The 12,649-nt window shown below is 40.3% G+C and overlaps 1 protein-coding gene across 1 annotated transcript in view; it reads right to left on the bottom strand.

Moving 5' to 3' along the window:
* Positions 1–10,557, bottom strand: part of KDM7A (lysine demethylase 7A) — a 69,543-nt gene extending 58,986 nt beyond the window's left edge. The window contains exons 1-2 of the mRNA XM_019515826.1: positions 10,538–10,557; positions 8,342–8,427 (exon numbers count right to left, since the gene is read on the bottom strand). Of these exons, the coding sequence (XP_019371371.1) occupies positions 8,342–8,427; positions 10,538–10,557 (106 nt within the window). The remainder of the gene's footprint in view (positions 1–8,341; positions 8,428–10,537) is intronic.
* Between the last annotated feature and the right edge of the window lie 2,092 nt (positions 10,558–12,649).

Raw genomic sequence — 12,649 nt, forward strand, 5'->3', positions numbered from 1 at the left:
ATAAGCCCAGTTCCCTCATCATCTCTCCAGAAGTCATGTGCCCCAGGCCTCTCATCTTATATTTGTACTTTGTTCTTTGGGGCAGGAATAGTTTTTCGGGGGTTTTTTCATTATATTTCCTTTTGGATGGCCTTGTCTCTTACTGGAACATTTAGGGGGCAAGGTGGCATAAAACTAAATCACAACCGCAGGGAAAGTGGAATGGAAATGGATGGGGCTGGGGTCAGAGAGGCACTCAGGGGGCCTGGCAGGGTTCCCTCCATGGTCCCTTCGCTCCTCCTCCAGCCCCCCCTCTTCCCCCTACTTACCAGCACGGAGTCTGGGTCCAGCTCCCGGCAGCGACAAGCAGGGACTGCCCAAATCACTAAATCGGTTTGGACCTTTTTATTGGTCTCCCAATTCGATTTGGAATTGGAGATTCAGCCTCCATATTGGGCCAAATCTTCTCTGAACTGAATCAGCACCCAAAGCTTCGCACCAACCTATTACTCATATCTTAATGCTTCATATTAGCAAAACAATGACCCTCCCACTGGACTGAATCTGCAGCGAGTGACCTACTGTTCTACATGGTATGTTTGTCCCAAATTTTCAGAAGCAATCTGAGAATAAAAAACACTCACATGTTCAAACTGCATGCCCACAATGTTGCACATCAAGTTAGCAGCATAGCCTTGAAAATTTGGGCCCCCTACATACACAGATGCTTCACCAAGCAGTCATGTGTATTTGGTGGTCTCCTTACCAAATGTCTATTTAATTCTGTCTGAAACAAGAAAAATAAAGCAATTTGCCAGTATTTGTAAATTTGATCTTTTAGACTCAAACACAGAGCAGCATTTCTGTTGTTTTTTGTTTGTTTGTTTGTTTGTTTTAAAGTACAGTCAAACCCAGAACCCAGATAATATCACCCCTCTTTATATCGCAATCAGTCTATTATCAAACCTTCCAACATCAATGATCAGTTTCCCCATGTAATAATGAAAAAAAAAATCTGTTTATTGTCACTCCAGGCACTATAACAAATCCCTTAAGATCAGCAATCTGTGGGTAACAAAAGAAAAAAAACACCCGACAACTTACTGTGTAATATCACAATTACCAAATGGTGTTTCAAGATTCAATCACTTAACATACAATTACTGACAAAGTAATTTGCCTTGCTGAAGAAACGTATGAAGATACAGAACAGAAAAAGATTTTTTGTTGTTGTTATATGATAGGCTTTTCAGGTGCTTGGCTAAGCACCTATGAATTTAAGTCATCCCAGAGCATAAGTAGCTTGCGCAAGGCTTCAGTGCCATGAGAGCAATTTCTCATAGTTGAAGTGCATAGGATGCATAGGGCTTTTACCACATAGTGCAAGTGCTCATGAAACTCTTGGGGATAAACAAATATATATACTAATAAAAAGCTCAGAAACAGTTAATTTTGGGGGAGGAAGGGGAATGGGAGGGAACTCGAAGGCTTAATAGTACAGTAAAAAGTAAAGGTGTCACCCTGTGGGAAACTCATTGCCACAAGCAGCAGCTCCGTTTCAGGTACAGGTGGTCTACCTGGGTCAGAAAAAAGAGTCACGTTGCCAAATCTGGCAAATAGTACATGTAGCTGCCATAGTGGAATCCAAGATGGCTGCTGTCAATTCACATTTTGGTCGATATTTCAGCCCCTACCAGGGTTAGAAAATTAATTCCAATGATGAAACCAACATTGTATGAACCATTTCCTTTGTGGTAGTCATACTGGATTCCAACACAGCTGCTGCGAATTTACAGTTTTCTTCATTATTAGATACCCAAAAAGGCTTGCAAAATTGTTACATCAACTCTACTGTGTTTCAGATTACCGAGACATGAAAACCTTCGATGGAGATTGTCAACTACAGACTTGCCCTTATTACCCTTAAACAAATGTCACAATGGAGCCAACAGCACCACTAAGTCCAGCAAAGCACAGAAGTACAACGTGGAATCAACAAGCTGCATCAGGTCTCAAGGTAAATTCGCAGCCAATGATTAGCCAAAGTGCACCTGCGGGGATTATGCAAGTAAACAAGGACCTCATTCAATGTAGGACAGTTGCTGAATTTGACATTTGTTATGGCAGTATTCTTGACAGACTATCAAGTGGTGTTGATCTTGTGCTACAAAATTCCAAAAGCCTCAATTGGCACCATTCTTGCTAGATTTCACACAAAGGATATATTGAGAGAGTGTTAAGAAAGTCATGCAAGGTAGAAGGTGACAGGGAAACTATCAACATCAAGTAAAGAACATACTAGGACATCAAGCAGGTCTACTCTAGCAGTTCACTGGAAGATGTACATATTCAGCCAGAAATGTTCCAATAAAAAGAGACCGAGTTAAGTGCTGTCATTTGAATCAGTGAATGCAATACACAAAGCTGGCAGAGAAGACTGAAGTGCTGCACTGCCAAATTGGTGTTGAAGATCTAATCGCTACTGAGGCATTCTACCATCCTGAATGCAGGCAGGCAGGAGCATAGAAAACAATACATCTCTCATTCCCATTTGCACGTGGAGTTTGCACAAGAAGATATTCTTCTGTCTCCTGAAGTGAGTGCATGGCATCAAGTGATTGATGAACTACATGCCAGTTTTACACCGAAAAATGTGTACAGTCCGAAAGATATAGCAATTTAATAGATGAAGGTGGTACATGTCTTCTGACCACGCAAACAAATGAAGTGAGAACTTGGACTTAGACATTTTGAATGCACGTGACAAAGGGAGAGAGATCGTGAACACCATTATCCAGAAGTGTCTTACTGCAGATGTTTACAAGAGCTTCTATGCAAGCATAACCAAATCAAAACTGAAAACCTTCAAGAATGTAACATCAACTGTGGGGCAGAGCAGAAAAATGTAGCACAGACATAGAATGCAAAGATCCAGCAAAGGCTACTTGCAGCGATTGCAGCACATAAAAGGTTTGATGTGCACTCTCTCCTACAGCATGAGGTGTCTGGATACCCTGCACCACTTTTTAAACCCAACAAAACACTCAATGTGGCCAACAGGGAAGCCTTGTCACAGATCTTAATTGGAGATAAAACAGTAACTATTTTGCCAGATACTACTTCTGAGAAATCAGCTGTTATTATCAAAGGCATTGCTCTTGTACAGAGAATAGAAAACCTGAAAAGCGCATGAACATTTGGAGATTTGGCTGATTCCTTTCTGCAACAAGTGTTTGCCAACTATTCCACAAGGTGCAATTGAAATGACTCAGTTAAAGGACTCAAGATACTAGGCCAATCCATAGAATCATTAGCAGCAGGTCTCTTACATTACTGGCATCATAGAGTAGTTTCATATCCTTACCAGCAAACAAAGAAAACTTAGTAAATTTTTTAAGTGAGAAGCTTCTTAAGGAATTGTGCCAATGTTTCCAAAGTACATGATTGGTAATAATTTCACCGATGGAAAAGCAGAGCACTACAACTCACGTGACCCTTCACACTTCAGTCACAGCAAGAATGAGGTGGAAAAAAGAATGCTCTTACATGGCAACCATACAGTCAGAGATACTCCTATCTGGTACTTTCCTGCAATGACACGTATAGAGTGGTCCTTCTTCTATGGCAGTGGTTCTCAACCTTTTTTTGTACCAGGACCCATTTACAAACATTGATGGCCAGCCCTGACAGTGCGCCTCACTCCTGACCCACTGCCTCCTGCCCCCAGCTCAGTGTGTGGGGTACGGTGGACCCCAAGCACCCCTTGCAGGCTGAACCTCTGCCAACCTGCAAGGGAAAAACCCACCGTTTCCCACGTTTTTCTCCTTTAAAGGATAATCCATTTTTAAAGTTCGTTTGTGACCCTTTCATAAGATTGGATTGAGAAACACCATTCTATAACAATCTTGCGCCCAAGGTTTGGATAAAGAGAAGCAACCTAGTAAGAGATTCATTCTAGTTCATGATATTGTGTCAGAATTGCTTGAGCCAGTCCACACATTTCTAATTGGACTCCACAGCATCACTGATTGTGACACCACCAGCCAGTTCAGTGATCACACTAAGAAAACTCCTTAGAAAGCGTTTGTTCAACATCTACATCTATTGGATAGAACTAGGAAGTAGGCCCAATGTTGATAAGGATTTGTACAGTTGTGTAGAAGAGTCTGTTGTGTTGCTGTTATCAGTCATCAACATCTTTGACAACCCTTCTGGATGTTAAAGTGAAATTATTCCATCAAGGAAAAGCTCTGGATAAATTTCTGCCTACATACAACTCTCCTGTGCACCATGTAAATCAAGCCAAATATCAAAGCCTAATCCATCATTACCATCAGCTGACCAATGTGGTTGGCAAGCTGTAAACAATGGTTATGTTCCTATCAAACACACCTGAACCATTTTTTGCAGAATACCTCTGGATAACAAGTTGCTAGTGCAAGACAGGATACTGGGGACCAGCATGCTCATGCAAAAGCAGGTTAATGTGCCACGCACCCCTGGGTGCGAGTGCTGAGACAGCATGTTGCAATCCATATAATAACTACACGGATTCAGAAATAAATTCAAGTGGAAAAAGATCTGAAAAAAATGCAATTACCTGTTGTATTAATGGTATACATACTGCTGTATTACCATTATATTACTGGTGAATTAGACTATTAAATTGTCCTACTGCCTCAAGCTGAACATATCCCCATGTTTCATTGCCATTGAGTTATGCATTAATACTAGACTTAGCCCATTCCAAAATTTTTTTTTTTTAATTGTGTTTAATTCAATACAGTCAAACAAGTAGGCTAGCCTGAGTTGTTTCCAGTGCTGGATCATAGAAAATTAGGGTTGGAAGAGGCCTCAGGAGATCATCTAGTTCAAGTGCCTGCTCAAAGCAGGACCTTCTCCCTCCCCCCCTTTCCTTCCACTCCCAACTAGATCATCCTTTGTCTAGCTGGGTCTTACAAACCTCCAAGGATGAAGACTTCACAGCCTCTCTGGGTAACCTGTTCCAGTGCTTTATTACCCTTCTGGTGAAAAAGCTTTTCCTAATATCTAACTTAAACTTTTCTTGCTGCAACTTGAGACCACAGTAATAATTGACCACAGTGTGAACATGAGCCAGGAGTGCAATGCTGCAGCCAGCAGGGCCATCAATACCCTGGCATGCATCAATTGATGCATCTCCAGCAAAACCAAAAAAACCACTGCAAAAAAGTGATTCTCCTGCTCCACTCAGCATTGGTGAGACTGCAGTTGGAGTACTGCGTACAGTTCTGGGCTCCGCACTTTACCAGGGATGGGGTAAAGCTTGAGAGAGTCCAGAGAAGGGCCACTCATATGATCAGAGACTTGCATGGCAAGCCATACAAGGAAAGGCTGAGGGACCTGGGATTCTTCATCCTGAAAAAAAGGCAAGAAGGGACTTGATAGCAGCTTACCACTATATCAGAAGCGTACATCTAGGGCTCGGTGAACAACTGTTCCCCAGGACACCCTTGGGGAAAACTACGAGTAATGGTCACAAACTCCTGGAAGATAGTTTCGGGCTCAATATTAGGAAAAACTACTTCACAACTAGGGTGGCCAGACTGGAATAAGCTCCCTCCAGAGGTGGTGCGATCACCTACCCTGGAAATCTTCAAAAGGAGACTAGACAGTCACCTTGCTGGGGCCACCTGACCCCCAGCTGTCTTTCCTGCTTGGTGCAGAGGGTTAGTTTTGCTGGAAATGCATCAGTTGAGATGCACAAAATTGACATATTTACCTCATTGAAACAGAAGGCTTTATCATTTCATTATTAGCTTGAAAAAATATAGACAAGATGTAGCAAAAAAAATCAAGTTGCACAAGCACCCATGTCACGAGTTTTGCCTGTCAGCAGCTAGGGGTGGAGGGCCCAGAATACTCCTGCACCAATCTCCTTTACAGCTGGCAGGCTTTGTGGCCTCAGCAGGGGCTACCATCCCTGCAGCTTTCACCCTGCTGTGCCTTGACACAGTGTCACCCATGTCATGAGTTTTGCTTGTCCTCAGCTTGAGGTAGTTTCCCCCAAACCCCTGCACTTATCTCCCTGAAATTTGGCAGGCTTTGTGGCCTCCACAGGGGCTAGGATGCCTGCAGTTTTGACTCTGCTGTGGCTTAACACATACATGTGACAAGTTTTGCTTTCAAGACTTTGGGGTGCCGTTTCTCCAAACCCCCTGCACTCATCTCCTTGAAACTTGGCAGGCTTCATGCCCTCAGAAGGGGCTAGCACACCTGCAAGGTTCATCCAAATCAGGGAAGAAATGACAAAGTTATAGGCTGTTTTGTCCTTCCCCATTATATCCTATGGGCAAAATGTCGAAAGGGGGAACTGTTTCAATGGAACAGAATGGGCCAGCTGTTTCGGCTCTAAACAAAAAATTCAAAACGCAACATTGTTCCATCAAAACATCATAAGGGAATGCTGCTGTTTCGCACAGCCCTACCCCCAGGTCCTTTTCTACAGAGCTGCTGTCCCACCAGTCGGTTCCCAGCCTGTACTGGTGCGTAGGGTAGTTCCGTCCCAAGTGCAGGACTTGGCACTTCTCCTAAAGAACCTCATGACGTTCCTTTTATCCATCTATCCTCTGCCGAATTGCCATGATTGATAAACAGTAATTTTTATAAAAACCAAAATATTTAAACTTGTACAATACTAAGATTTAATCTGTGTAACAGCATACAGTATGTGCAAATTTTGGTATATAACACACTAACAAGAAATTTAAAAGTAGTATTGCACAAAAGTCAGGCTTACAAGGTAGGAAGTAACTGACTGAAGCATTCATCCAATGCTACCTAACACAGGGAAAAGTTATTGTTTCAGTATTTAAGACAACTGCCCACTGCCACCTCCACAAAATTAGAATTAAAAAAGTGAAAAAATATTTTCTTCCCTTCAAATTCATAAAAAGTAAAGATTTAATTTTCTTGTTAAAACAAATACCACATCTCCTCTTTCAGACTGCAGAAACTCCATGCGTCTAGTTGTGCACATGTGAAGAACAAGGGAAATGATTCTTCAGCCAATGTAACCACACAATTAAGTAACCAATATACAATAGCACGTCTATCAGATTTACTTCTCAAAAAATTGACATATTTACCTCATTAAAAAAGAAGGCCTCATCATTTCATTAATACCTTGAAAGAACACAGACAAGATGTAGCAAAAAAAATCAAAGTAGTTTAAAACAAATTCAGCTACTCTGAAAAGGTTCAGCCTAATCCATCTGTGGCTAGAAATGCCTATAACATCATCAGGCAAACTGCACACATGGTGCACTTCACTCAAGCTTAGAAGGGTACTGCATACAGAATGTTTCCTTTACTTCTGAAGGAAGAACACAAACCATAATTCACTGTTGAACAGGCTATAATAATTTTCATCTTGCTTCATTTAGGCATAGATGCTAAACATGCAGGGGAAATCAAGGAGCTGAATGGAATAACATTCATTTGACATCTACTGGCAGAAACAGTTCTTAATTTTTTTTTCTTTCTACTTCTGTTCTCCAGTCTAAGCACATGGTTATTTTAGCAAAGCTGTGTTTTCATCTGGTTTACTATTAACGAAGGTAATAGTGTTAACTTCTATTGCTGACATTAACATCAAATACTACCAGAAGGGAGATTTTCCAGCATTCCACTTATGACTTATGCTGCAAATGGATTCCATGAGGAGAGAACGGGGCTGAAAAGAACTCTCTGCTGCCTATTTGAATAGCACTTTATTATATTTCCAAGAAGCTACAGGATTACATGCGACCCTGTGTGGAAATTTATGTGCAAATCAAACTCTGGAATGCGAGGAAGCATGAACAAAAGTTCCAAGGACACAAGTGGCGAGATCCAATTTAGGTTGTAGCTCTCAACACTTCATTGGACTGCCTTTATGTAAATCCTGTCATTCATGCAAGAAGGGGAAGACATGGGTCCTGCTGGGCTCTTCTTTTAATTCAGAGTTTTTCCAATTTGAAAGTAGAAACTGATCTTCAATCCTTCCCAAGTTCCAAGTACTCCACCATATGTACCTCTCCCTATTGGCTCTGGGCACTCAACTACTCTTGTAAAATTTCTCTACTTTTGCTTTAATCAAATAAAACTATAAAATATAACAATTGGGTTATCTATATGCTTGCGCACACACCTGCCTCCAGGCATCGAGTTACCTTCCAGAGCTTTTTTATTTTTCTTAACTATTTTTTTTAAGTTTAATATTAAACATAGCCTGTTAATCACATTTATTGGGAAGTTCTTCTCAATAATCTTTTTCAAATTTTAGATTAAAAAGGAAAGCATATGGTAATTCAAATTTAAACTCTGAACACTTAATACTTACTTAAGGAGGTTCCATGAAGAAGTGCACAGTTAGGACAGTGGTACAAATCAATGTCAACAGCATGGTGCTCCTCTACGCCAACACAACTGAAAAAATTAAATTAGTAATGAGAACAAGGGAAAAAGTCAAGAGTATAAATCCATTCATTCTCACAATCAAAAAATTAGACTAACATTGAATAGAGCAGACTATAGCTCGATTCATTCAGAACTTCAACAAGACAGCATACCAAAGCTACCACACGGTATCTGTCACTTTGAACATCTGCATAACTACTTTAACAGTGTGTAAATCATGATTCAAAATGTAACTGGGAATACCACTTAAAGTATCTGATAAAATAACCAAAGGGAAACAGATTCTTTCAAACTTTAAACCAGAGTCTACAAGGTAGCTGCAGAAAGAAACAAACATCAGAGCTTTGATCTTAATTACAGGAAACAGGGTGTGCAGGGCAATTAAAGCAATTCTCTTTATAAAAGCAAAGCCAGAAAAAAATTGTATTACTGAAGTCTAAGTGCTGGTAATTTACAGAAAACATCAAGGAAGCTTTACTGCTTCCCATGTGGCAGCATATGTCTTCTTGTATACTGCAAAAAGTGCATGGATGACTATTCCCCCAATCAACAGGAAATAAGGTACAATATTAATTTTTCCCAGTTCTTTCCTTTGTAATAGTAGCTAGTTAAAAAGCAAAAAAACAAAAAAAAACAAAAAAAAATATCACACCAGAAAAATCTGTATTTCTTTCAAAAGAAAAGTAGACGTTTCAAGGAACATTTGAAGGACTTAACTCAGGTAGCATATACTTTTTCCAGGATAAAAGTGGGATTTGTGGCACTGTTTGTTTTATAATACTAGTTATAAAAATACCTACAGTAGGATATTTAGAAATAATCTGATATCTGAACTAAGTGTTACAATATATTACTTCCTTTCTTAGAAGAATATCAACAAAATGATGGATTTAAAAGAACAGCAGGGGAAGAAAAAGATTAGCCTGTCTGTTCAAGGTAGCTAGATATCAAAGGAACGATTGCCAGTGATATTTTGCAAGTTTCAAAATCACTGGAGATTGACTAAATAGTGAGGCACTGTTTATTTAGAATACTTTGCCAATTATCTTTAAACTATTTTTTCTGGTAGGCATCAAATTCTGCCAAATTGTTCCCCCCCCACCCTCAAAGAGTAAGACTTGTTTGTTCATTAAGAACACTAAAACAATGTGGATTGTTAATAAGATGAACAAGACTAATATTTGTGATAGTAATAATCTAGTTGCATTAGATTTATTGATACTACTGACATGTAAAATGGGCTGTTAGCCCATTTAGGCAATATAATGCAATACGGCCTCCAACAACTAATAGCAACATGTTATAAGATGCAACATCTATAGCAGATTGGTTCATAGACTGTAAGGCTAGAAGGGACCTCAGAAGATCATCAGGTCCAGCCCCCAGCACCAAGCAGGAAAGATAACTGGTTAATAGCCCAAGCGGGTGGTACCATAATTGACCTGTCAAGACGACAACAATCAAAGTTAATTAATACCCATAAAAATCACTACTTCCTAGGCACCCTTTACCACATTCAGTCACAAGTTACCCATTTCAATTTAATAAAAATTGAATATTTTACTTCCATCTTTTATTGATTATTTCACTTCTGCCAAGAGCCATTGTTACATGCTGAAATTTCTTAATAGTAATCAATATCAAACCTATAAAACACCTTTTGAAGTTTAAGTCATAAAACCAACAAAACCCTGGTTAGCACCAGTCAACGCAAATACTTACAGCCTGAACAATATACTGAACTACACTCTTAAAAACCAAAGGTCTGACTTGCTTGTCAGTGTACCATCACAAACTTGACAAGCAATTGTCCAAAGTTCCCCTGTAAATATTCATATATCCAAGTATGGTTTTGAACAGTCATCCCACTCTCTCACCTAATTCCTATTCAATTCCATCTTAAAACTTCAGCTCTGATCATTATTAAATAAAAAAAAAAATAAAGAAATAAAAAAATAATGATGTCTATAGTAGATTAGTTCGTAAGGGTGGAAGCAACCTTGGAAGATCCAGTACAGCTCTCTAGTCTATTACAGAGAAAAGGATGAAAACATGGATCTTAAAAGATCAAAGCCAGAAAGCAGATTAAAAATACAATCTATTTGAGAGATCTCATTACTTTGATGGACTTGGAGACATCTATACTGAAAAACACAACTAGTTTTTGATGGTATGGTAACTGGCATATTTTACTGGATATTTTATTTGTAGCACATCCAGCATCTTGCCAATCAGATTTGCGATCCTCAGCTGTCCTCGTCTTAAAATATTTATAATCCACAGGATGGTTACTGCGTACCGATATTTATAGAATATGCCTATCACTTTTAATATCCACTTCAGCTCAAATCATGGCAGAAAAAGTGAGCTCTAAAGAGCATAAGGAAAGAAATGGGTCCAAGATTGCTGTTAACCAGGAAGGGCTGTCAACTAACATAATGGCTTGATGAAAGATCTGTGGCTTGTGTCAGAGGAAAACAGTTATGTCTGTTATCCGCTGCACTTTCAACAGTGGTTAACCAAATCCACATTCTACCAGAAATTTTATATAGAATGTGTGTGTGTGTTCTTCAATCACAGTTCAAACTCCACAGAGTACAGCTTTTTGCTTTTAAACAGGTTTAAGCAAACAGCTAATTTTGCCATAATTCTACTTCAGGATCTGCAACTTTACACTAGAGGTAGTCTAAAACTAAAACAAAAAATGTTAGGCATAGCAAGAAATAAAATGCTCTCACTGCCTCAGATTTAGAAGATTATTTACTATTCCACACAACCTTTTAGGATGGCTCCAGAAACTCAGTACACAGAGTTAGCTTTGGCTGAAAGACAGCTTGGCTGAAATTCAGTGAAGGCAAACACTGTTCCCTGTCTGCTGTTAGTGCTATAAATAGGGAGCTTCAGAAGAACTCTAAGGAAAAGGTCACAAAAGCAAGCAAGAACACCCAAAAGCAGAGAGCAAGCAGCAAAACAGAGCTGGCCAGGACAAAGAGAGCGTGCATGTATGCGCGTACAGAAGCAAGGGTGGTAACATTTGCAGCAACTAAAAGCAAACACCTTGTACGGAAAAAAAAAAAAAGGTGAGCAAAACAGCCTGTGGCGTTCTGCAAAAAGGAGACCAACTCTCCAAACTAGCTACCAGGATAGCATAAAGGAGAGTTTTTAACCCTGTTTCGCACCCTGGACACAACCCAGCCAGAATGTTATTGCTACCTGGCAGCTGCTGCTGACACAGCAAAGACTACCCAGAGGGCCACCGTTCAGGTGCCCCCTCTAAAATCAACACCAGAAGCTGACTTATCACTTGCCCACCCCTAGTTATACTACTCCCACACTGTTTGGTTCAGCTGGAGGCAAAAGCTGCAGTTCACATAACACAAAATTAACTGGTAGGGCAGTGAACACAAGTTCTTGCTGGTTACAGCAAGGTCAGTAAGAAGTAGCACAAAAGTTTGAGCCTTTATTGCCATAATCTAGGACAGATGTTTTCAACCTTTCTTGGTCGGGGTATGCCCAGTGGCCTGTCAAGAAGCAGGGAGTCCCCTGGTGGCGGATCAATGAGCAGGGGCGAACCCCACACCCCTGCGCAGCAGCGAAATCGAAAGTGCTGATAGCACACAGTAGCACAAGTGGCACAAAGTGCTGGTGGCCCCAGCCCCGCCTTCTCCACACTGTTGCCACATACCCCCTGGGGCCTTCCCAAGTACCTCCAGGGGTATGCATACCCCCCAGTTGACAACCCCTGATCTAGGAGGTGAAGGTAATCAAGGCAACAGCTGCACTTGAATTTTGCTGCCAAGAGCCCTCTTGCCAAAAATGCACTAATGAGATTTCCTCCCTAGTGATATTTCACCAAGCATTTTCTGGCAAAAATCCCCACCACAACCATCTTGGATTGGGATTTTTGCACAAGCAAACAGAGTTTCTGGACTACTCCGTACCTGAATGGAAGCAGCTATTATAAATCCTACAGAACTACAGAAATAGGAATCATCCAGGAAGCATTTCTACTAACAGAGCGTGTTTGTATATGCTTATGATCACCTTACATGCAACTAAAAAAAAGACCACAGAGGAAGACTATCCTAACAAACCAGATTTTATCTGGAATAGTTATAATGCAAATGCAAGCTACAGGCCTAGTTTTGATGATTCCACAGACATTGTTCTATACTCATCCCTAGGTACTTCTTTCCACAACTGATCCAACCCAAATTATAGTCTTTATAAT

This window comes from Gavialis gangeticus, unplaced genomic scaffold (genome assembly GCF_001723915.1).
Source record: "Gavialis gangeticus isolate Ggan-Ray unplaced genomic scaffold, GavGan_comp1, whole genome shotgun sequence".
NCBI lineage: Eukaryota > Metazoa > Chordata > Crocodylia > Gavialidae > Gavialis > Gavialis gangeticus.